At 39.4% G+C, this 26,592-nt stretch overlaps 1 protein-coding gene across 1 annotated transcript in view; it reads left to right on the forward strand.

The window, feature by feature from the left end:
- Positions 1–26,592, forward strand: part of Rttn (rotatin) — a 172,979-nt gene that overhangs the window by 4,894 nt on the left and 141,493 nt on the right. Inside the window, exons 6-11 of the mRNA XM_036205187.1 lie at positions 325–439; positions 2,288–2,438; positions 6,103–6,268; positions 8,454–8,635; positions 11,285–11,400; positions 19,762–19,932. Of these exons, the coding sequence (XP_036061080.1) occupies positions 325–439; positions 2,288–2,438; positions 6,103–6,268; positions 8,454–8,635; positions 11,285–11,400; positions 19,762–19,932 (901 nt within the window). The remainder of the gene's footprint in view (positions 1–324; positions 440–2,287; positions 2,439–6,102; positions 6,269–8,453; positions 8,636–11,284; positions 11,401–19,761; positions 19,933–26,592) is intronic.

Raw genomic sequence — 26,592 nt, forward strand, 5'->3', positions numbered from 1 at the left:
AATTAGAAAGTTGTGTTTGACCTCCCCAGTCCCATTTGGTAGAACTGTGATAATCTTCACACTCAGGGGTTAATGTGATGTAGCTCCTGTTCCTGAGTGTGCGCCCTGGTGGAGAATCAAAGCCAGCACTCACTCATCACATCACAAAGTGCAGGTATGTGGAAGAAGCTCCTCCTTAGAGTTCACCACAAAAAGATGGAGGATGCATCCCTGGGAAAAGTGCTGCTGCTGCTGCCAGGCTAAGGTGTAGTGGAGACGTTGTGCCATTGGTTGACATAGGCATGCATAGGTGGACTCTTTCTGATTCTAACTCTGTTGTCTTAGCTCTTTGAGAAGTAGTAACCACACCCTGATCTGGAACACATGTGAGCTTCTGAAGGATGTGATCATGCAAGACTTTCCTGCTGAGATTTTCCTTCAGAGACCAAGGATTGTTCAGGTAAGTATCTGTAATCACTTTAGGTTTTAAAACAGTACGATTTATCTCACTACATACTAGCAAATTGCATGGCAGAGTAATAGTTTTTGTGAAGAAAACTTGTATTAATATATTGAAAAAATGAAGTGCTGAGTTATTTAAACTGCTTTCTCTAATTTATCTGGATAGTTACGGTCTCTTAGTTGACAGTAGTTTGTTCTAACAAGTTTGTCTATTTCAAATTGTCATTTTTAGATTATCTTCTTTTTTAAATTTAAAGTCTTAAATTTCTTGTTGTATATGTTGACACGAATACCAAAGTGTGCAAGTGGAGGGCAGAAGACAGCTTTATAGAGTTGATTCTCTGCTTTCACCTTGATGTGGGTTCTAGGCATCAAGCGTAGGTTACCAGGTTGCATGATAAGTGCCTTTACCCACTCACTGAGTCATCTCACCAGACAATTTATGGGTAATCTAAGGGAGAGAATAACCTTTGGAAGTTAGGGGTAGGCAGCAGTAACCTTTGAGTATCTTATGTTTAGGGCATAATGCTGGAGAAATATGTTATCAAGGAGCAATATTGATTGGCCCTTTCCCTTTGTGCAGTCTGTTGCTTCTCCAGTAGATAGAGATTCAGGTGGGCATTGTGACATATCCATAGCATCTAGTAATACCTGAGAGCTCTCAGTCCTCACTCATGCTGAGTGGACCTCAGTGATTAGCCCTGTGGGCACCTTCCATCAGAAATGGCAAATGCAAACAAAAGAAAAAGCCATCCATGACCAAAGCCTAAAACGCACTTCGAATGTGTGAGGTGCAAAGGACTTGCTGTGATTCTGCGTGCTGCGTAGTGCAAGGGAACTTTCCTTCTCCTGGATGGGGTGTTCTATAGATATTAGAAATTGGAAATACTACTTTAGTTACCCTTTTTACTTTCATTTCATTTTTTTTTTTTTTTTTTTGCTTTTTGAGACAGGGTTTCTCTGTGTAGCTTTGTGCCTTTTCTGGATCTCGCTCTGTAGACCAGGCTGGCCTCGAACTCACGAAGATTCACCTGCCTCTGCCTCCTGAGTGCTGTGATTAAAGGCGTGCGCCACCACTGCTCAGCTACTTTCATTTCTTTATCTTTTATTTTATAAGTGTTTTGTCTGTGTGTCTATATACCACTTGTGTGCCACCCGTGGAGGTCAGAAGTGGGCATCAGGTCCCCTGGAACTGGAGTTATGGATGGTTTTGAGCCATCATATGGGTGCTGGAAATTGAACCCATAAGCAACAAGTACTCTTAACTGGTGAGCCATTTCACCAGTCCTAGTCAGCTTTGACAAATGGTTGTTGACATGAAGTCTAGCTATGTTGCCTGGGCTGGTCTCAGACTCAGATGGGCTCAAATGTACTGGCATCTGAGCAGCTGGTACTGCAGCAGGCGTGCCTTACACCTTGACTTGCGGAGTTGATTCCCTCCTTTTACTTGATGTGAATTCTGGGCATTAGACTCAGGGTGTCAGGCTTGTGTGGCAATAGTTTTGACCCTCTGGTCCTAGTTTCTTATTTTATCAAAATTAGCAACCTTAATTTTTCTTTGATTATTCACTTTTCCTAACTTAAGTGCCACATCCTTTTTCTTTTTGCATGTAGTTCTAAAAACATTAATTTAAAAAAACAAAAAAACAAAACAAAACAAAAAAAAACCCCTTAGATCCTGTTATATATGTCCTGGAACTTGCTGGGAAGATCAGACTGCTGCCTTAAAGCTGTGATGATCCTCCTGCCTCTACCTAACAAGTGCTAGAATCCTGGCCTGCCCACCAAGCCTGACTGCATTGCTCTTTGGAGTTAAACTGTGACTGTTTTCACTGTCCTGTCTCAGAGTCTTTTGTGTCTGGTGAAGCTGGCCTTTGCGGGAGATGGGAAGCATCGTGTGGCGTTACAGGCGGTATCCTGTTTGCAGCAACTGTGCACGTGTTTAAGAAACAGACTCAACTTTTACCGGGACCCCAACCTTTTCTCAAACAAACAAGGTATTTTTCTTGTCTATTCACCAGATAGTGATATTCTTTATCTTCTTCTGCACTTGAACTGTCCACTGCACCTGAAAGTTTACTGTGTATGCATTTCACAGTACAAATCCCCACTCCTAAAATGTTATTGGATCCTTGAATAGAAGCCAGGCAATTAATAGAACTGCCATGAGCCCACCTCCCCCCCCCCCCCCTTTCTTTAAAGTAAAGCAAAGTTGGAGTTACGACGAGAAAGACTTTCAAAAAGGTTTAGGTGTGGGCACTAAGAAAGAAAGAGACACACTGAAGGACAGTAGCACACCTCCAAAGGTTGGTGCCAGCTTAAAGAGATTTGCTTTAAGGGTCTTAACAATGGCTATGTATGTGATGTTGGTGGCTTTTGAAGATAAATTGCTCAAAGGACTTAATAAAATATTAGGTAAAAATGTTTTATTATATTTATTTTTATCCAAAGAACTTTTCTTTCCTAAATAAGTTTATAAGGTTCATTGTGTGGGTTTATAGGCTCATAAAATAGGTCAGGAAAGGTCAATGGAATTCTAACTTTAAGAAGTCAAGTCATTCATGGTTTATAATTTTCTGAGAAGATTATATACGAATATATATTCCTTTGCAGATGGTTTAAAATTATTCTCCAAAGATTAATTTTTATTATTTTTAATAATATGTAGTTTTATGTCTCTGTGTGGCTATTTGCACATAAGTACAGGTACCTGAGGAAGCCGGAGATGTTGGATGCCTTGGAGCTGGAGTTATAGATGTATGTGATACACCCAATGTGGGTGTTGGGAGCCAAACCTGGGTTCTGAGGAAGAGCAGCAAGTGTTCTTCACTGCTGCTCTGTCCTGTATTCTGGCTGCTCTCACGTCATGTCTCCTTCCCTTTTCTGTTATGTTTCCCCTCTGAGACTTCTGGCTTTTCATCTTAAGGGTGGCATAGCAGAAGTTCCATTTTCTGAAGCTTCTTTGTGGTGAATTTTCTTGCTTAGACATTTGCAATGCTTTTCTGTTTAGTTCCAGATTCTCTATCCTTATGGTCCTGGGGATTAGGATTCAGACTGTGACAATTCATGTGGGACTTAGGGAAATTTAATATAAGGTATATATTGTGTTAACAAATTGTTTTGTTTGAAAAACACTGATTTGCATTTTATCAAAACCATGTTTATGCATTTTGAGTTGGAGCATCTGTAGATGTGCTGGCAGCCACAGGCTTTTCATAGGAAAAGTGTCACCTAGTGGACAGATGGGGTATAGGCTGGCCTAAGCGGAATGGCCTCTACAACCTGTTTTCTGTGAGCCTATATATACATCGTGCCTTGAAAGGTGAATACAAAACTCCAGTCATTTGTTACCCTGTTTCACAGTCTTGTTTACTTGGGAACTTCACTTATCCTCTGCTACTTGAGTGTTTGTACTTTACCTTGCAATTACTATAGTTTTAAAGGCTGTGGGCTCTCATTCTATTCATGGGTTATGGCTTTCTGTGACTGATCCCAGGGCTGGACCCCCCCATACTTTATTAGAGAAAGAGTTCTAGTACTAATAGAAATAGTCTCTGAAGATCAGTTATCTGTTTCTATGTACTTCTGTGTCTCTTATGGTATCCTAGCTGGTAGACTAGCCTCAGGGTAGGTAGCACTGACCAAGCAGCCCAGTACTTACAGTCTTTATTTTAGAAAGCTGAGGAAGATAATGAAAACCAGGTTTGTCTCTAACAAGAAGTGCTCTAAGGAAATTAAAAACATGATGTGATAAAACAAGATGCCACTTCCTTTAGATAAATAGTTGTCTTCCTCTTGAAGAGTTGCAAGAAGAGTATTCAGGAGAATTCAGAGCCTAAGGCACCAAGAGGATAATGTGCTTGAGCAAGGCACACATGGCCTGTGAGAGCAGGGTGTCATGAACCAGGTACAAGGAAGTGAGGTGAGATGAGAGAGGTTATGGGGCTAAGCATTCCTGAAGTACTATGAGAAGTGTGAGGTGTTCATTTTTCCCCCTTGTAAATCTATCATCTATCAATGTATCTGTGTACCTGTCATCTGTTTATTATTATCTATAGCTGTTTGTAAATATATATACATATATATATATGTGATGTGAAATGCTACTATGTCTTCTTTCACTATCATGAGTCTTATCTACAGATACATTTATTTATTTTCTGGTTTTTTTTTTTTAAAGGCAGGGTCTTATTCTGTAGCTCTTACTGTCCTGGAACTCACTATGTAGATCAGGCTGGCCTTGAACTCACAGAGATTCCCCCTGCCTCTGCCTCCTGAGTGCTGGGATTAAAGGTATGCACTGCCATGCTCAACTCACATGCATTTATAACGTAAAATATAATTATGGCTTTTTAAAAAAAGAGTGTTTAATGCTCACAGTTTTACAGCTCTCTGTAGACATTTTTTGTTACCCTGAAGAGAGGCATTAAGTAATAACTCTCTGTTTCTTCTTTCTCTAAACCCCCGGTAACCTCTAATTTTATTGTGAATTTTGTCTATTCTAGTTACATGTGAGATCATACAGAATTTGTCATTTTGTGCCTGGCTTATTTTCTTTGTAATATTTTTAAGCTATGTCTTTATTATACCATTTCCCAGTATTTTATTCCTTCCTATTGCTAAATAATTTTACATTGTATGTATGTGTCCTATTTTGTTTATTCATTCATCTTTTGAGGGACATGTGTGTTGTATCTACCCTGAATCATGTGTCAGCAAACAGTGTCCTACCTGTGTGTGTTTGAGTCTGTTGTGTATGTAGGAATGGAAGATGATATGTCAGGTCTTTCTTTAGCATTGGAAAGTCTACAAGCCCTTCATGGTAGCTGCATTATTTTACATTTTTATATCACTGCATAAAGCTTAAGCACGTTGTAGTCACTCATTTATGCTCTTGTTCTTTATTGTAATGTTTCACAGGTGCCAAGTGGTTTATCCCTGTCCTTTTTATTTGCATCTCCAAACACTAGCAATGGGTGACACACTCGCTAGTGATTTTCATGTGCTGGTTGTTATTTGTATGTCTTCTTTGGAGAAATGGCTGTTAAAAATCCTTGCCCATTTTTCAGCTGGTTCTTTATTTGCTATTGAGTTTTAGGAGTTATTAATATATTCAGAATATTAAACCCTTACTAGGTATATATACTTTGCAAATATTTTTCCCACTCTGTTTTTTGTCTTTATGCTTTCTTGTAGCATATTTTGATACATTTAAAATGTGATAAAGTTGGCTTATCTATTTTACTTGTTTGTTTGTTTGTTTGTTTGTTTGTTTGTTTTTTTGGTTTCAATATCTAAGAATCCATTGCCTTGAGGATTTTCTATTTGGCATTTATGGCTTTAGCTCATGTTTAGATTGATGTTTCATTTTGTTTAATGTTTGTATGTGGTTCAAGGCAGAAGTGCTTTGAGAGCTTAAAGCTGGTAGGTGTCACCAAGTGTTGTTCTGTGTCACAGTCTTGCTGCCACACCAAAGTTTCTTAGTCATGTCAGGAATGTGCTGTGTGAGGACGCGCTGGAAAGGTTGAGTTTTCTCATTGAATTTTGTCCTTGCAGAATCATTCTGTCTCTTGTTATTTTTTCTGGAAGCTGTTGGATATATCCTACACTATCAGAAGCCTGTGTCTACTAAGGGGTAATTATATTTCTTTATTTCTGCAGATACAATCTCCCAGAATTCTTCTTTGTCTTACTGTCATGAAACAAGAGGTACTTACCACTCCCCAGACCCATCTCCAGGAAGCAGCAGTCCTCGGCCTTCTGTAGTTGGGCGTACAGGCCAGAGGCCCCGAGGAGATGGTCAGGACTGGGATGCAGTGTCTTCCAGGTGACTGGCTCCTGTGTCTGTTTGTATTTTAGGAGGAGAGAATTATTCTTTCCTGTCTTCTCTTGAATAATTGCCCTATGTATAAAACTGTTTAAACCACTGGCTTTCATAGTTTTGTTATCATGATCTGCAGGTTAACAAATGTTACCTTGAAACTGTGTACTCAGAACACATTGATATTCTTTCTCTCTGTGTGTGTATTACCAAAAACAACATGTTCACAGCATTTACTTTGATTTGCTATTCTGCAACCAATCTGTATTACCTATTCCTTTATATTTCCTTAAAAAAAAAGAAATGGTTTTGATCCACTAAGTTATTTCTATCAGTTATACATAGAATATTACTTATTTGAAAATCAAAACAAAACATGGCTTTAAAGCAGTGGTTCTCAATGTGGGTCAAGACCCCTTTGCCAAACTTCCATCTCAAAAATATTTGCATTACAATTCATAACTAACAAAATTATAGTTATGAAGTAGCAATGAAAATAATCTTATGTTTGAGGGGGGTCACCATAACATGAGGAACTATATTAAAGGGTCACAGCATTAAGAAGGTTGAGAACCACTGCTTTAAATGAATGATACATTTGAAAGTTTATATGTGTGTGTGTTGCAGGGGAGTTGGGATAGGGGCTAGCATATCCTGCAATGTGTGTGGAGATCAGAGGACAACTTTGGATTTGATTCTCTTCTTAACTGTTACATATGTTTTTGGGGTTAACTCAGGTCATCAGGCTTTTATGGTAAGTGTTTTTATCCACTAAACTGTCTCTCCATCCCTGACATATTTTTTAAATGGTATTTTTATACACATTTCTATAAGCCTAATCATAATTAAAAATCCTGTGTATTTGGAAAGGAATGATTAGAAAATATTGTTTAAATGGGGACTCTTTTGAGGGGCATCATTTTTCTGTGTGAATGCAGATTTTTCATATGTTTTCTTGAAGGGATGGCATTGGATTTCTGTTAGCTTATTGTAGGCCATAAATTTTGTAACAGTAGCCTTTTCTTGTAACAGTAGCCTTTTCTTGCCTGTAGTCCTAAGCAATGTTCAGTGAGGTAGCCTGTGTCTTGGCTTGGTTGTTGCTGCTGCTGCCCTACAAGCTCTCACAGATTGAGGTGCCCATGAGTATGGTGTTAGTACCACATGGCTTACATTCTTGACCTCTTAGTCCCCTTCAGACAGTTCTATAATAGGATAGGCATTGTTATTATTGACATACAGAGAAGCCTGCATTTTCAAGAGATTGAAACTGTGGCACTTGTAAGAAGTAGTGTTGGGGCTGCATGTGCTAAGAGCGCATCGTGCTCGTCGGTGGTTGGCTGATAACTTGCAGGTTTTCTTTTGCCTGCTGTAAGGCATGCATTACTGCTTGGTTCTTCGTGTGTACAGCTTCTTCACAGGGTCTGCTGGACACTGAGAGAAACTTGGGTGGTTTAATTCCATGTTTTGGGATGCTTGGGATCTTGAAGCTAAGAAATAAGGAAATAGGTATAAAATCTGGGCAGTTTTAAATGTTCTAATAGCATATCTCAATGTTGCAGCTGTAGTTGTGGATAACAGAAGTCAGAATTTTGAGGACCCAATGTAAGAATTTTTTAATGAAGGAACCTTTTCAATCATTATATGATGTTGAATGTACTAGTAAAGTAACCCATTTCCTATGGTATCTTTGACCATTCTTAAGTTTCTCTCATTGACTTACTTAGAACATTAGCTAAAACCCACAGAAGCCCTTGGCAACTTTATAAACTAGGTTTATCCTTGTGATTTGTTCCCATCAATGCTTTGCTGTAAACCTACTTGTTTTGTTTTAGAAGTGAGTGGGTTATTGCTGCTCATTTTTGCTGCTATGGGAATGCTGGTATTTCAGAATCATTAATATGAAAAGCAAGGTATAAATAAATGTATTTTTTGCTTCGTGTTCAAGGTTCTTTTGTGGTGTTGCAGTTCTTAGTCTAGTACATGCTAGGTAAGTGTTATGTTACTGAGCTGTACCCCAAGCTCCTTCATGTGTAGTCTTAGGCTCTCTATATGGAGTTTAGTCCAATTTGTCAGAATTCTTACATGAATCAGTGTGGTTGTGAGTGGTGTGAGTTCTACCGTGCAGCAGGTAACAGCAAGTCTGCTGGAGAGTTGCTTCCTTACTCAAGGTCTGTCTTTGTTTACTTTCCAGTGGAAGTAGTAGTCATGTTCATGTGAACTCTAGGATATCTGTACACTCTCCTTTGGATGTGGCACACGCAGATCTGCCGGAGCTGGAAACAGAGGATGTCCTGGAGCTGCAGTTTCAGCAGCTTAGTCTTCCTCAGTTCTGTACCTCCATCCTGGAGGCAGCAGTTCCTCTGCTGAGAACAGGTTAGTTGGGTCTGAAATCCTGTTTCCTACAGTTTGTGTATGTGTCTCCTACAGCTGACCAGCTCTTTCTCTTTCTTGTTACAGTTTTTAGTATCTATTTTTACTTACCTTTCCTAAGAAATTAATAAGCCCCTCCCCTTCTTTACTTTACTAAATGTGAGTGCCATGCTGATATTCAAATAGAATATTCTCTTCTCTCCATAGGTTTTTATTGTCATGGGCTTCTTCTGTATTTTAAATATGAACACTAACTATAAAATTTATGTGAAAAAAGTTAAGAAAGATAATTAAGCCAAGCAAAAAAATTCGCTTTCGCTCTTTAGTCACTGTTTGAGTTACTCTCTGTTGCTCACACTTAACATTCATGTCTTTTAAAGAAAGATTTATTTATATTTATGTGTATGAGTATTGGTTGTTGGTGCCCATGGAGGCTAGAAAAGGGCATCAGATCCTCTTGAATGAGTAACAGGGTTATGAATCATCATGCTGGTGCTGGGAACCAAACCTGGGTCCTTTTTTAAGAGCAGTAGGTGCTCTTAACTACTGAACCATCTCTCTAAACACATTTATATCTTATAAGCCAGGAAATGGTAACCAAACCCCTTAACTAGATTCCTAACATTTATAACAATATATTTTACTGTATAAAATCCCCATAAATATTCTGGGTCACATTTTACTCATATGTACTAAGTATGCTTTACTAAAGAGTGGTAACAACAGTGAGAAATGGCTGATCTCTGCAGAGTTTATTAATGAAGCCCGTGTTGAGTCCTAGCCTGCTCTGTCATGGATTTCATGAGCATTGCATCCTGTGTTTGTCAACAACCCACTTTCTGCTTCAGCAGTGGTAGCTAGTGTTTTCACTCATGGTTTCAAACGAGGAGACGAGAGTTTAGAGTGATTTTCAGGCTTACCTGATGTCAGATGGCCAACAGCAGAGACTTGACAAAAAGCTCTTCCAACATTTCCAGTGTGAACAAAGGAGTGGAAGCAGTGATGACTTTATTATGTAAGGCTGTATGTTCCTCCTCAGCATTGGAAATTGAGCCAGGTTTTTATGTTTTCTAGGCAAGCATTCACCCCTAAACCTCCACATTTAGTAGTTGAAGAACTTGTCAAGATATAAATACAAGTGAGTTTTGCCCTTGTTAGTTTAATCATCAAAAAAAAAAAAAATCCCATATTACTAGTTAAAATTTTAAGGTTTCCTTTGTTTTTGTTTTTTTCCTGCTTGGAGGTGATGGAGAAGAAAGTAGAAGAAAGGTGTAAATTTGGGAAGTATTTTTGCCTTGGAGAGCCCTATCCCCTTCCTTGCCAGAGTGGGGATTGTGGCTTCCAGGAGTGTGAGTACACATGCTTTTCACGTGCTGACAGTGTTCTGTGATGGAACAGTTGAACTTTGACATTATCAAGTGCTTTTGTTTATTTGTCTGGGACATTGGGAAGAACAGTTTTAGACCTAATGGTTTTCCATTTAACCTTTCTTTAATTTGCTGTAAAAAGTCAGATTGATAATTATAAAGCTATATCTTGCACATAGAATTTTCTAAATGTTCCCTTGCCCTTTTGCAGTAAATTATTGCATAATTTGTAATTGTTCAGTATTGTAAGAGGTGCAGAGAGAGCTTGCTCCAGCTGCTAATGAAAAAATGAATGTATATCTCTGTGATTCAGGAGTTTGTTTAACTAATAATTCATTAGGAATTAACCTTTAAGATAAAGGATAGGACAGTCTTATTGGAAAATTTGCCTCACTCAGAATTTTGGAAATGTTTCTGTTTTTGGTCTCAGCAAAGGAAGGAGATTAACGGTTTCTTTCAGGGGAGTGGTGGTTTTGTTCTTTGGAGATGGTCTGGTCATGAGGCCAGTAACAGGTCATGTGACCCAGTGCTAGCATTACAGGTGTGTACCACCATGTCTAGTTAGTACAGCATCGCTTGGAATGTTTGTGGGTAGTGGTGTTTTGTTTGTTTTTTAGACAGATTCTCAGGTGCCCCAGCCTGGTCTTAAACTTACTACATAGCCCAAGATGACTTTGAACTTCTGATCTTCTTGCCTTTATCTCTTGAGTAATGGGATCAGAGGAATGCCTTACCATACCTGGTGTAGGCCATGCTGGAAGTGGAATCTACGGCCTCAAGCAAGCTAGGCAAACATTCTACCAACTTAGATACATCCTCAGCATTGGATGGTATTTCTTATATTCCTATAGTATATGATACAGTGTGGATGGACACTTATTCTTTTAGTTGCTATGCTACAGGATTTGCTTTCTGTGTGACACTTATGTGTGAAAATACTCATCTGTGACAAAGTTAAAGCTTGTGGTAGTAGACAGAAGTGATTAGAATGCATTCCCTAATTTGCTTGTTTTGTTGTGTATAATGTGTGTAACATGTTTGAAATTGCTTCAGTCTATTTCCTGGTGTTTAGGTATTTCTGCTCTCAAGCCACTTTTCCACTTATAAGCCCATTTGATTTGTCGTAGTGAGTTTGTGATGTCCTCAGTCATCTTGCCAGCAGTTTTAAAAACATCCAAGATGGGGAAATAGGAATTTGGGAGCATGCCTAGCTAGAGGGTCCCACTGATTGTCGGAAAATGGAGTGACTTTCTTTTCCCTTGCCTTTCTCCGTTTCTGTGTCTAGGCAGCAGGGAAATGATCATAAGAGTTCTGGAACTGCTTGCAGAGGACATGATGCTCATTGGACAAGCAGTCTCACCTGACATCTGGGATGACAGCAGCCTCTTTGCTATAGATGTGGTGAGAATAGTCTTCTGTGGGGTATAGACTTTCTGGCAAAATACACGATAGGCTCATTTTCATGCATCTCTATATGAATCTTTTCCTCATTGGTTTGTTACATCAATAGGAACAAATTGTGCAGAACAGTAAGAGGCCACTTGGGTATGATGGGTGTCACTCCATCCTTTCTTTTCTACAGCAGAACTATGGTATCTAATGTAAAGATTTACCAGTTTGTATTATTGTTTTCTGATTTTAATTTTTTTTTTACACTTTCGTTCATAGAAAGTGTCAGTTCATAACAAAATCAAAATAATTAACTTTAATTGTTATCATGTGTAAGATAGCTTGAGAATAGCAACATTACTATAGTGGAACAATTCAGGAAACTCTGTTTCCCAGCAGTTCTTTCTGACTTAGAGTAAATTTAAACCTTCAGACATCTAGTTGAAACATTGTACCTTACTACTTGAAAGAATGCTTTTTTCCTTACAATTTTAAGAAAAATTATATTAGCTCAGTTTATTTTCAAAAAAGGTAAAAATGTAACTCTGGAGCCCCTGGCAGTGGGACCAGGACTTATCCTGGTGTGGGAAATGACTTTTTCGGAACACATTTCCTACGATGGGATAGCGTGCTCCGCCATGAAACAGCAGGGAGGGCTTGGTTTGCCTCAGCTTCCTGTCCGGACTGTTAACTCGCCAAGGGAGGCCTGATCCTCTCTGAGGAGTGGAATGGGGGGTAGGAGTAGGACAAGTGCATAGAGGCGGGTTCAGGGGAAGGAAGGGGAACTGGGGTTGGTATGTAAAATGAAAAAAAAAAAACTTAAAAAAAAAATACATTTAAAAATTACCAAAAACTGTAACTCAGATTTCTCTCCCTGAAATTTCTTACATTGATATCATTGCAAGTGAATCTTAAAGAGTATTTGATTTGCCCTAGTGTCTAGAAATGCAATAGAATGTTCTGTATTGATCATTTAACTTGTGACTTTGTTGAACTTGTTGATTCTGAGAGGTTTTTCTCCCTCATTGTTCCAGTTTTGGTAATTTCTTCAGGATTTTCTTTCTACGGAATCACACTGTTGGTGAATAAACAGTGTTAGGACTGTGTTATCTATGGATAAAAAGCCTCATTTCTGTTTAGTCAATTTAGATATTCTTTAGTTTCTTCTTGTGGGCCCATTGCTCTGGTTGGAACATCGAGTACAGTCAGAGTGGAATATGCTGAGAGCCTTGTTCCTCATCCTGTCGGGTGTAGTTAGTCTTTAAGGATTAGATATAGTCTGAATTCTCCAGTTTTATTAGATGCTCTTAGGAAGCTGAGAGAAAGTTCTCTATTCCTTAATTTGATTTTTTTGAACAGATGTTGGATTTTGTTCTAGGTTTTTCAGTGCCTTATAGAGATAATTATTTCAACAAGTAGAAGTTACTTGTTTTTCTGTTTATTTTTATATTTGAGTCATGGTCTTGCTAGATATTTCAGGTTGGCCTTGAACTTGATCTTGAAGATTCCTGCTTCAGCCTCCCTAGTGCTGAGGTTATAGTTATGCATCCTCTTGCTTGGCTGGATATTACACTGTGCATCTTGATTTTAATGCATTTGTCCTTGTAGAATTACAGTCTTAACAAGTGGCTAAGTTATTTGTAGAGCAGTCTCACTTCATTGAGGCCTATTTAAAATTTTGCTAGAAAGGGTCTCAAACAGGGGCTTTAAAGTAGAATACTTTTGTCCTCCAATGGACATTTGGCAGTGTCTAGAAGCATTTTTATGTCTCATAGTTGGAGTGGTAGTAGCATCTAGTAGCTAGAAGCCAAGACAGCTCTTCATAAGAAATATGTTTTTAGCTGAAGGTATCAATAGTATCAAGAGTGAAAAACTATAGTCTTAGAGTATCCTTATATAGGTCTAGATTCTACTCAGGGTGAGATGTGGCCCCCTAGGGCTCCTATTGGATGTGTTATACTGGTTGACATTCAAATCTTTATTGTCCCTATCTGCACCCTGTTGTAGATGTAACCATCTTGTTAAATAAGAAACACAGAGCCAATTGCTGAGTTAAAAGCCAAGAGGTCAGAGCAAAACCTTACCCTTCACTGCTACTCTGTCTTTCCTTTCTGTAAGAGAGCTACTTCCTGTGTCCTGTCTTTTATATAGACTTTCTGTTCTGCCTTCTCATTGGTTGTAAACCCAGCCACATGACCTCCTGTCTGTACGGACCTCCAGGTCTTCTATGGTTGGTATTGAGATTAAAGGTGTGTGTCGCCATGCTGGCTGTATCCTTGAACACACAGAGATCCTGCCTAGCTCTGCCTCCCAAGTGCTGGGATTAAGGGCGTGCACCACCACCGCCCAGCTTCTGCTATGGCTTGCTCTGACCACAAGGCAACTTTATTAATATAAAAATAAATTCACATTTCAGTACAAATAAAATATCACCATATTTCCCCTTTTCTATTTTAAAAAAAGGAAAAAAGTTATAACTAATATAAGAAAAACTATATACAAAAGTATAATTATTATAAGCAATAAATACCTGAACAATGTCTAGTCCATTAACATTTGACAGAATCAGATAAACAACTCCATTAATATATAACAATGTCCATTCCAGTAACATTTGATAAACTCAGACAAAAAAATTTTCATTACTTATCCTATTTAAAACAAGTAGTTCCTTTTTAAAAGTAGATTCAAAAATTGATCTTTTTTTCTTATCATATTCATATTCTCTCTTTTTTCTTTTCATAAAAGTTTCAATAATCTACCTTTTGTCATTTCATTTTTATATCTTTCCCTTTTTCTTTTTAGTGTAGATTCAATGATCTACCCATTTATCCTATTATTTCTTTATCTTTTTTCTCAGGGTAGATTCAGTGATCTACCTCATATCTATATTCTCCTTTTTCTTTTTTAAACAAAAACTCTATTTTGGGGTTAATTGTCAAGTCCTGTATCATTTGTCAAGCCGCTGCATAATGAGAAAGTGCAGGGCTTGTTTCAAGTCCTTGTTCAAGTAGTCTGTCAGGCTGGATCATCTCAGTTAGCCATCAAAATTGTCCTAAGCAGTTTGTAGTCCAAAGTCAATCTTTCTGTGGTGTTAATCAGCTTAATGGCTTTACCATAGTCCATGTGGAATCATAATCGTGGAATCCTATCATCTTTTTGAAAATTTCAAAGTTGTTGTTGTTAGGCATGGTCATGGTTCCCTTTAGATTTTTTTTTTTTTTTTTTTTTTTTGCCTCCTCTGGTTTGGAGCAATCACAGTCTGATAAATGACTGGCTCTCAGCACTATGAATATTCTTCTCTAGAAGAGAAAATCTTCACAACAATTTCTCCCCACCATTTGTCTTGCCAAACTTTTCCAAACTGACCTTTGTCGATGCTTTCTTGTAACATGATGGTCCGGCAATTGTCTTCTGAACAAGTAGCAGTAAACCCTTTTTCCCAGGTAGCAGCATCACCGCAGTCACCAACATGATGAGAAGCAGCCAGCAACTTGGAGCAGCAGTCACATGGGACCTGCCACCATTTGTAGCTAGTCCTCGGCCGGCCGTAGTTTCTCCATAGCAAGCTTTCTAGGCCGGCCTCAAACACAGGATCCTCCTGCCTCTGCCTTCTTCAGTAAATCCAACTGGTGAGCGCCACCACAACTGAACCGATTTGTTCATGTTAAATCTCAGTGGTTCGATTTGGCCCACATTTATGCAGTTTATATCTGTAACTAAAATCACCATCTCAGCATGGACCAGTGGAACTGTGTTGGCTTCCAGACCCCTTTCTGTGCATTGCTCTCATGTGTACTCCTTTTACCTGTAATGTATTACCGTCTCAGTTTCCACATCATCTCCATCTTCTGAAACCATTGTGGCTATCACACTCCATGGGCCTCTTTGTCTATGTTTTCTCTCTCATTGTTTTGATCTTGGTAATTTCTTTAGGATTTTCATTCTGTGGAATCATACTTGCAGACACTGTAGGGCCTTCTCTTCTTTTTCTTTACTCTGACATGACAGTTTTATACTGCTAACTCTTCAGTGTCTACTAACTTTTTCCTTATTTTGTGCAGCTTTTTAGTTGTTTCTTAGGAAGAAACGACTAGTTCTTATTGCTATTTTATGACCCAAAGCAGAGGCTTTAAATTATGGAAGTTACCAGAGTTTTAATTGTCCAGTTATTCTACAGTATAGAGTCTACATCTCTCTGAGTCATTATGTATGGACAAATGTTATGCTGGTTACTTTTTGTCAACTTGACACAAACTAGAGTCACCTGAGAAGAGGGGATCTTAGTTGAAGAATTGCTGCCATTATATTGGCCTGTGGTTATATCTATGTGAATTTTCTTAATTGCTAATTAACTTAGGAGAGCTTAGCACACTGGGGGCAGTGCCATCAGGTGGGCCTGGGTTATATCAGAAAAGTAGCCAAACAAGATAGAGGAAGCAAGCCAGTAGGCAGAGTTCTTCTGTGGTCTGTACTTGAGTTCCTGTCTCTGGGTTCCTGCCTGAGTTTCTGGTTGACTTCCCACAGTGATGGACTGTGATATGGAAGTGTAAACCAAATAATAAACTCCTTCTTCCCCCAAGTTGGTTTGGTCAGTGATTTAGGAAACAAGCTAGGACAAATGTTTGTTTTCTACTCTCTGTATTTCATTTGGTGGATAAGCTCAGAAATCCACAGTAGCTCCAGGAATGCAGTATTATAGCATAACATTCAGGAGATCTGTAAACTACCAAAGTTGGGTTGTTTTTAGTGCTAGCGTTTGAATCCAGGACCTGTTGCACAAGAATTTTGCCACTGAAACACATCTTCAGCCCTTAATGTATGCTCAGTAATTAGAAACTATACCTTTTTTGACATTTCAGTGTACCATAATTCCTTTGTCATTTATATCTCTTATTTTACAATTATCTGACAAACATTTTTCTTGAAAGAATGATATTGTCTCTTTTGTTAATGTCAATTAGTAATGTCTGTTCTCTTAATTTTCCTTCCTTTCTTTTTGTTTATCCTGTTAGAGAAATATTATAATAATTCATTATTCCTAGAAAATATATATTGCTTTTAAGATAAATTGTTTAGTGTTTTGTAAATGTTGGGGATCAAACCCAGGGCCTTGCATGTGCTGGGCATATTCTTCCCACCTAGCTGTATCCCCAGCCCATATGTGATTTTCTTTGTTATTGTGATTATGACTATCTATATTTAATTAAGGTCTGTTTGGGCTGTTAGAAAATGGACTGTTAGTAATCCTTCAGAATAGAAGTCAGAACACAAGTAAAATATATATAATACAGATATTTACATAACAAATAAATATTTGTATATTAATTATCTTTCTCATGTTATAATGAATACTTGAATTAACTTGTCAAGGGAAAAGGTTGTTTAGACTTACAGTTTTGGAGCTTACAGTTTAAGAATGAGTGGAACCAGTTGCTTTGGGTTCAGGTGTGTGTGTGTGTGTGTGTGTGTGTGTGTGTGTGTGTGTGTGTGTGTGTGATAGCAGTGGTGGTCTTTGTATGATGTTAATTTGCATACCTCATGGCCAGAAAGCAGAAAGAAAGGGGAAGAGGCTAAGGCTCCTTTGGTCCTCTTCAAATGAAAGCCTCGGGGACTAAGGATAATCCACTGGGCTCTCCCTCCTGATAGCTTCACCCTGGAGACCAAGCCTTTAACACTTAGACCTGGGAGCTGTTTAAACTTCTAACTATAACAGCACCATGTATACAAATATCTATGGTTTTATTTATTTTAATGATACATGTGCCTTGAAAGGATAAATAAATGACATATAGGTATAATATGTTTTCAAGCCTTTCACTTGGTTAATAGTTTTTGTTTTGAGACAGAGTTTCATGCGTCCTAGGCTAGTCTCCCTACTCGCTGTGTAGCAAAAGATGATCCTGAACTTCTGATCCTCTTGTCTCCATTTCCCAATGCTTGGATTACAAGCATGAGATACCTTCCCAAGGCAGTAATTTAGAGCTTCCTGCATCCTGAACAATCATAAACCAACTGAACTACATCTTTAGTCCTGATAAAATAATTCTTCACCTTCGTTTTTCTTTAAAGTTATTCTCCTTCATGGTAGTTTTTTATAAAAAGGAGATTTTTTTTTTTTCCCATACTGAAGGATTCCAGCAAGTGATTTTATTCTTAGAAATGTGAGGAATGGATTATCAGTTTTTTCTTAAATTAACTTGAAGATGCTTGGCCAGAACATTTATCTGTGAAAGTTAGTCATTCACTTTTTACTTTTGGTTGCTGATCTTTGGTGACTCAATGATTTTTTTTTTTTTTTTTTTTTACTGTAAAGGTTAAATCTGTTATATAAGTACCAGTTGGTATGTAAGAAATGCTAGGTCAAATATCAGTACTTGAAATAGTACATTATTAATTTAAGAATAAATACCTCGCTGGGCGGTGGTGGCGTACGCCTTTAATCTCAGCACTCGGGAAGCAGAGGCGGGCGGATCTCTGTGAATTCGAGGCCAGCCTGATCTACAAAGTGAGTTCCAGAAAAGGCGCAAAACTACACAGAGAAACCCTGTCTTGAAAAACAAAACAAAACAAACAAACAACAAAAAGAATAAATACCTCCTTGATAAAAGCTATTTTCTTCAGTGTTATATTAAAGTAAGCAAGAAACTGAAATTTCTTTTTGTTCCTACTTTGGCCAAATTTAAGGTGAAAGATAATATTGTTGTTAAGTCATTAAAGGAGTACCACAATATATTGTTATCAATTTAAAAATTAAATACTTAAGGGTATATAATCATATTTCAAGATAGTTCTAAATAGTTCAGTTGTGTCTAACATTCTGTAATTCAGTTTTGTTAAGCACAATATAATGAATCTTCCCCTAGAATTAAATACCTTTATCCATTTGAAATAAATAAGAGAAAATTATTTTTGTTAAAACTGAAAATTTATTGCTAAGCACTTGCCAAAATTAGATTTTTTCCAGAGTACCTCATTTTACCTTGCATAAAAAATCAGGTCTGCACTTTTCCTTACACACATGGCGGTTGGGTTGAGGAGCTGGGGCTGTGCCTTCTCTCAGGTCATGTCCACCTCTCCTGTTGTCCTTGGTTTCTGTTTCATTTCAGTCCCTGGGTCACTTCCCTGCAGCTCACTGGTGTCTCCGTGCTTCTGAGTTCCCAGTGATCTGCAGTGAGTGTGCAGTGTGGCTTCTGTCTGTAGGTGGCTTTCTGTCTCAGTTTTTATGTACGCTGTGCTTGGAGTGAGTCTCCCCGTGTGTTCTGTCCTTGTACTGCTGTACTGTCTCATGGAAGCTGTCCGGATATGCACCTAGGTAGTTTACAGAGCATGCCAAGAATACCTTGAATGTATTTTGGTCTATATTGTCATGGCTTGGCAAGTCTGTTTATTTATGCTTTATGATTTTCTCTATGTTTTATATATACACCTTTCAATATGAAAGGTCCACTGTCCTGGCTAAGTGGTAAGTTTCATGGAAATTTATAATAAAATATTTTCCTCTTAAAACAACATTGCTACTTGAGAAGAAAGTTGACATAATTTGACAACTCTTTTTTAGTTTGTTGGCTTCTGTTTTACTATTTAATAACATTTGGATCAGTTTGAGGATACAGCTGTTAAATTACATCCTCTACCCCATTATATTTGCCATTGTACTCAGCACATATTCAGACACACATTAGAAGCAAGGTCCATATGTATGTGTGCTCTAATTTGGAACATTTGGCAGTGGAAACAGGGAGGAGTTTATAGTCCATTAAGTTTTTGTGTTTTAGTGTTTTTGTTACCATTAGTTAGGATTTTTCATTCAATACTCAAGAACTGGTAGCTCTTCATTACAGCGCCCGTACATTTGTCATTCCTTTGTGTTTTTATTATTATCACATAGATGCTGGTTATTTGGTTCAGTGGCATACTTTTTTTGTGTGTGTTGGATTTATCCATTTTACATACCAACCACAGATTCCCCTCTCCTCCCTCCTCCCGCTCCTTCACCCTTTGCTTTCTTCCTACCCACCCCCCCTCTATCCCCTCCTCCAAAAGGGTAAATCCCCCCATGGGGGGACAGCAAAGCCTGTCCATTCAGAGACATTCAGTTGAAGCAAGACCAAGCCCCTCTTCCCTGCATCAAGGGGGAGCAAGGTGTCTAACCATAGGTAGTAAGATCCAGAAAGCCAGCTCATGCACCAGGGATAGACCCTGATCACACTGCCAGGGGCCCATGAAACAGACCCAGCTATACAACTGGCGCCCGTATGCAGAGGATCTAGTATTTTAACAATAATATTTTATTTGTTCTCAATGATATTTGTATATTTACATGCAGAATTGATCGTTTTGTTTAGTTTTGTCTCGTTTGAATGTTTTCAGAAAGAGAAACTGCTCCAGGTATTGGGATCCCTTGGAGAAACCATGTGTTACCGTAAAACCAGCATTAACTTGGAGCAAGCTGAGGCTCTGCTTGTGCACCACAGGATGGCTTTTGTCAGCATTGCACTGTTCACAGTTCGACTGTTGCAAATCCTTCTCCCCGTTGAAAAGGTAAGGGAGATAAGGCTGGATACTTGTACTGAACATTGTAAATAAATGACTAATGGTGTGAAGATGTTCTGCTCTAGAATATTTTCAAAATATATGTGGTATAGCACCACATCTTGCATGGCTTGACCCTGGGAACCTAATTGGGGTGACAAGAAAATGAAAAAAGACCAACACACAGACCCATGTACAGAAAAGCCAGGATCAAGTGGGCCATGTGCTCTGATGGAGACACATCACCACCTGCAGACCAAAATAAGCCTATTTATTTTATACATTTCAATCAAGGAGATGGGTTTATTGTATGCAGCTGAATAAGGAAGTAAGTTTAGCTAATCTTGCTAGGAGGTCTCTGTCTTAGTTACTATTCTATTGTTTTGAAGAGACATCATGACTAAGGCAGCATATACAAGAAAGCATTTAATTTGGGGTTTGCTTACAGTTTCAGAGGGTGAGTCCATGACCATTATATCAGGGAGCAAGGCAGGCAGGCAGGTAGGAATGGCAGTAGAGCTGTAGCTGAGATCCACCAGCAGCAGGCAGAGAGAGGAAGAGAGAGAAAGAGACAGAGACACAGAGATAGAGAGACAGAGACAGACACTTACCTGGGCATGGCATTGCATTTTGACACCTCACACCCTACCTACCCTCATTGACATAATTCCTCCCAAAAAGCCACACCTTCTAATCCTTCCTAAACAGTCCATCAACTGGAAGCCAAACAATTAAATATTTGTGTTGTATGATATTAAGATATCATACAACATATATGAGCCTATGGGGACTATTCAGACCACCACAGTCTCTGTAGGGGAGCAGTCTCATCTTGCAGTCATAATGGAGGAGGAAGCTGTGCTTGGTAATTTCTGCATATAGTGCACACTGATCAGTGGAAGGCTTTGCCACACCCAGTGTGGCTGAGGCATTGGGATCCTAGACAGGGCTATGCCTATGTGAGTAATACACATTCACTCAGGAAGTCATTGCTCCTCACATATTCACCCAGAAAGTCATCTGCCCCTCACACATCCATCCAAGACTTCCTCTACTTCTCACAACTCCACCTTTTTTACTTCTCTCCCCCTCTCTCTCTCTCTCTCTCTCTCTTTTGAGTCAGGGTTTTTCAGTGTAGTTTTGGTGCCTGTCCTGGATCTCACTGGCCTCAAATTCAATGAGATCTGCCTGGCTCTGCCTCCCAAGTGCTGGGATTAAAGGTGTGCACCACCACCACCTGACTTCTTTTTTTTTTTTTTATTTCTTAAATGCTACTGTTGCAGCTTGACTTGTGGTTCAGTGGCAGTTTTTGTGATCTCTGGAACCTGGCTAAGGAGAGAAAACGTGGAGGCCTTTGGCCTGGGTGATTTGTGTTTATTCTGCTCAAAAACTAGGAAAGCTTGAAAATCAATAAGCTCTTTCCCTTGAAGCAGGCCTCTCTCAGGGCTGCTTTTAAGAGTGCTGCTACCTAGGCCACCAAGTGAAAGGGACAGACCTGTTTCCTGAGGTGGTGCCCAGCCTGCCCTGTAGTGGCCAGTGCCCTACTATCAAGGAGTTCCCATCTAAGAGGGCATATACTACCTCAGACCCTGGCCTCACAGATAAGGGCTTCGTAGCCTAGGGTAGGGAGGCTGGTTCTGTTGTCCTGCTTTAGCTCAGGGGCAAGAGCAGCTTGCTTTTGCCAGAGATCAAGCTCAAACACAAGGGTCCACTGCCCCTGACCACTTCTACACCTGAAGGAAAAAAAGCCTAGACAAAGATCTGGGCAGGTTGTCTGGAAGTCCAGGAACTGTTTCAGTGTGGACAGGTCAATGGTGACTGTAACATGAATTTTAAAAGGTCTCATTAATAAAAACAAAAAACAAAAAACTCACAGAGCCAGATATTGGAGCGAAAGCTGAAAGATCAGAGAAGCAGAAAGAAGCCAGCCATGTTCTTACTGCTAGGAAATCTCAGAAGAGAGAGCTACTTCCTGTATACTCATGCCTATATACCTTCTGTGCCCTGCCATCTTACTTCCTCTCTCTGCTCAGTTCTATCACTTCCTGTCTGTCCAGACCTTCAGACCTCTGTGGTTAATTACTGCTGGGATTAAAGGCGTGTGCCTCTATGCTTGGCTTTGTTCCTAGTGTGGCCTTGAACTCACAGATATCTGGATGAATTTCTGCCTCCTGAATGCTAGGATTAAAGGCATGTGCTACCACTGCCTGACCTTCATATTTAATATAGTGGCTGGCTTTTTCCTCTGATCCCTAGATAAGCTTTATGGGGGTGCACAAATAAAATATCACCACAGGTGACTATAAAGTGATTTGCTACACCAATCCCAAACTTGTGAAACTCTAAAATCCTAAAGAATCCAGATAGTTTGGGAGATGAGTATAATCCATTTCAACAGCCAATTCATAAGGAAATATTGCCAGTAAAATCTCTGTCAGAGAACTAAAATATCACTTCAAAATATGAGCGTAATTGCCTCTTCCTGGGTTCCGCCTGTCCCATGTTTTACACCTAGCACTTAGCCATGTGCTCACTATCTCTCTCCCCCCCTTCCTTCCTCCCTCTCTCCCTCTTTCTCTCTCCACACTTCTCCCAGACCTACGTAACTAACTTGGTCCTGGAAACCTGGTTGGGGTGACAAAGGAATGAAGATAGGATAGACACACAGACACATGGATAGACAAACTGGGATTGGGTGGGCTGTCCACTGTGACAGAGACACTGACACCAACAGCCACCCTGAAACTCAGGTGAGGAGGTGGTTTATTATATGTAGTTGCACAAGGAAGGTGGTCTAGCTAGTCCGGGTAGGAGATCTCTCTGTAGGGAGCAGTCTCAGGCTATATAGTCATCCAAGAGGAAGCTGTGCTTGCTACTTTCTGCACACTGGTCAGTCTTTCCTAAATACTCACACTTGGACCAGAGGAAGGCTTTGCCATTCCTATGGGTCTGAGACCTTGAGGTCCTTAACATGGCTGTATTAACAAAGAATGCATAGGAGAAATCATGGCATCCAGAGAATTACTTGCTGTGCCTTTTCATTGTCCTTAGTTATCAACAATTTTTAATTTTGTACCTAGAGTTTTGTGGAGAATATAGTCTCAATTCTATTTTCTGGTAATATGTAACACTTACAATATATTGCCAGGTCGTTTTGGAAAAAACAAAATTTGACATTTAAAACATACATTTTTGCTTTGTGAAAAATTAAAATGTGGAACCCTAGTACTGACCTTGGTTCTCATGAACTACCCTACTTGTGATTCTTAAAGCCATCTACTTGTTTACACTCCTCAGATAAATGTTTCTGTACAAGACTATCAATTACCTGAACTGCAAACTAGTGCATGTGGTATGTGTAGATAGTGTGTGTATGTATAGTGTGTGTACAATATGTCCAGTGTCCTTTTGTTTTTCTTTTGTTGAACATAGATATTTTTCATTGTTTTTCTGAAGATAAATCAGTATCTGTAATTTTTGGTAGTGTTTGTGTTTTTTTTTTTTTCTTTATTATTATCTGTTTTAAATTTTATACATCAGCCATGGGTTCCCCTGTCCTCCCCCCTCCTGCTCCCATCCCCACCTTTCCCCCAGACCCTCCCCTCCATTCCCATGTCCTCCAGGATCAAGGCACCCCTGGGGATTCAGTACAGGCAGGTCCTGTCACCTCCTTCCAGACTGAGCAAAGTGTCCCTATGTAAGCCTAAGGTTTCAAACAGCCAGCTCATGCACTAAGGATAGATCCTGGTCCCACAGACTGGGTGCCTCCCAAGCAGATCAAGCTATTCAATTGTCTCACTTATCCAGAGGGCCTGATCCAGCTGGGGCCTCCACAGCCTTTGGTTCATAATTCATGTGCTTCCATTCGTTTGGCTATTTGTCCCTGTGCTTTTTGCAATCTTGGATTCAACAATTCACGCTCTTGCAGACCCTCCTCTTTCTCGACAGTTGGACACCTGGAGTTCCACCTGGGGCCTGGCTGAGGATCTCTGCATCCACTTCCATCAGTTATTGGATGAGAGTTCCAAGACGACTGTTAGGGTGTTTGGCCATCTGATCACCAGACTAGGTCAGATCAGGCTTTCTCTCGACCATTGCCAGCAGACTACAGAGGATATATCATTGTGGATTTCTGGGGACCTCTCAAGCACTTTGCCTATTCCTGTTCTCATGTGGTCTTCATTTATCATGGTCAGTTATTCCTTGTTCTCCCTTTCTGTTCTTGATCCAGCTGGGATCTCCTGCTCCCCTAAGCTTTCTTTCCCTCAAATCTTACCCTTCATTACTCACACTGTCATCCAGGTTGTTCATGTAGATCTCATCCATTTCTCTGTCATTGGGTGATCCTTGGGTCTTTCCTAGGGTCCCGTTTTCTAGGTAGCCTCCCTGGAGTTGTGTAGCAGTCTAGTCATCTTTGTTTTACATCTAGTATCCTCCTATGAGTGAGTACATACCATGTTTGTCCTTCTGAGTCTGGGTTACCTCACTCAGGATGCTTTTTTTGTAGATCCAGCCATTTGCCTGTAAAACTCATGATGTCATTGTTTTTCTCTGCTGAGTAGTACTCCATTGTGTATATGTACCATATTTCCTTTATCCATTCTTCAGTTGAAGGGCATCTAGGTTGTTTCCAGGTTCTGGCTATTACAAACAAAGCTGATACGAACACAGCTGAGCAAATGCCCTTGTGGTATGATTGAGCATTCCTTGGGTATATGCCCAAGAGTGCTGCTATAGCTGGGTCTTGGGGGAGATGGATTCCCAATTTTCTAAGGAAGTGCCATATTGATTTCCAAAGTGGCTGTACAAGCTTGCATTCCCACCAGCAGTGGAGGAGAGTTCCCCTTGCTCCACATCCTCTCCAGCATAAGCTGTCTTCTGTGTTTTTGATCTTAGCCATTCTGACAGGTGTAAGGTGGTATCTCAGAGTCATTTTGATTTGCATTTCCCAGATAATTAGGGATGTTGAGCAATTCCTTAAATGTCTTTCAGCCATTTGAACTTCCTCTGTGGAGAATTCTCTGTTTGTTCTATAGCCCATTTCTTAATTAGACTGTTGGGCATTTTGATGTCTAATTTCTTGAGTTCTTTATATATTCTGGATATCAGCCCTCTGTCAGATGTGGGGTTGGTGAAGCCCTTTTCCCATTCTGTAGGCTGTCGCTTTGTCTTGTTGACCGTGTCCTTTGCTCTACAAAAGCTTCTCAGTTTCAGCAGGTCCCATTGATTGATTGTTTCTCTCAGTGTCTGTGCTACTGGTGTTATATTTAAAAAGTGATCTCTGGTGCCAATGCATTCAAGAGTACTTCCTACTTTCTCTTCTGTCAGGTTCAGAGTAGCTGGACTTATGTTGAGGTCTTTGATCCACTTGGATTTAAATTTTGTGCACGGTGACAGATATGGATCTATTTGCAGCCTTCTACACATTGACATCCAGTTATGCCAGCACCATTTGTTGAAGATGCTTTCTTTTTTCCATTGTACATTTTTGGCTTCTTTGTCAAAAATTATATGTTCATAGGTGTGCAGGTTAATGTCAGGGTCTTCAATTAGATTCCATTGGTCCTCTTGTTGGTTTTAATGCCAGTTCCAAGCTGTTTTTATTATGGTAGCTCTATAGTAGAGCTTGAGGTCGGGGAGTGTGATGCCTCCAGAGGTTGTTTTATTGTACAGGATTCTTTTGGTTATCCTGAGTTATTTTGTTTTTCCATATGAAGTTGAGTATCATTCTTTCCAGATCTGTGAAGAATTGTGTTGGTAATTTGATGGGAATTGTGTTGAATCTGTAGATTGCTTTTGGTAAGATAGCCATTTTTACTATGTTAATCCTGCCTATCCACGAGCATGGGAGATCTTTCCATTTTCTGACATCTTCTTCAATTTCTTTTTTCAGGGACTTAAAGTTCTTGTCATATAGGTCCTTCACATGCTTAGTTAGATACCTAAACATAATAAAGGCATTCTACAGCAAGCCAACAGCCAACGTCAAATTAAATGGAGAGAAACTCAAAGCAATACCACTAAAATCAGGAACAAGGCAAGGCTGTCCCCTCTCCCCCTACTTATTCAATATAGTAGTTGAAGTTCTAGCCAGAGCTATAAGACAATATAAAGAGATTAAGGGGATACAAATTGGAAAGGGAGAAGTCAGGCTCTCCCTATTTGCAGATGACATGTTAGTATACATGAGTGACCCCAAAAATTCAACCAAGGAACTGATACAGCTAATAAAAACCTTCAGCAACATTGCAGGATACAAGATCAACTCAAAATTCAGTAGCCCTTCTATATACAGTAGACAAACAGGCTGAGAAGGAAATCAGAGATACATCACCCTTTACAATAGCCACAAATGATATAAAATACCTTGGGGTTACTCTAACTAAGCGTGTTTGTGTTTTTAGCTTAAAACTTTACTAGATCCATTTCAGACACTGCAAGAAATTGTAATTAATGTATTTAGAGGGTACTTGGTTATATTTTCTTTAATTAACTAAGTACTTTAAAATGGCATCTAAACAGATCCTCTTCTCCATTGTTCCTCATAGCTCTATTGTGTATAAACATTAAATTTTGCTGCCCTCTACTTGTGAGGAGCCACCAACAACTGGAGGGGAATTTGATTCCTGAAACTTGTCATGTTTACAGAGGTTTTTCCTTTGAAATTGC

This window comes from Onychomys torridus, chromosome 13 (genome assembly GCF_903995425.1).
Source record: "Onychomys torridus chromosome 13, mOncTor1.1, whole genome shotgun sequence".
In the NCBI taxonomy this organism is placed as follows: Eukaryota; Metazoa; Chordata; class Mammalia; order Rodentia; family Cricetidae; genus Onychomys; species Onychomys torridus.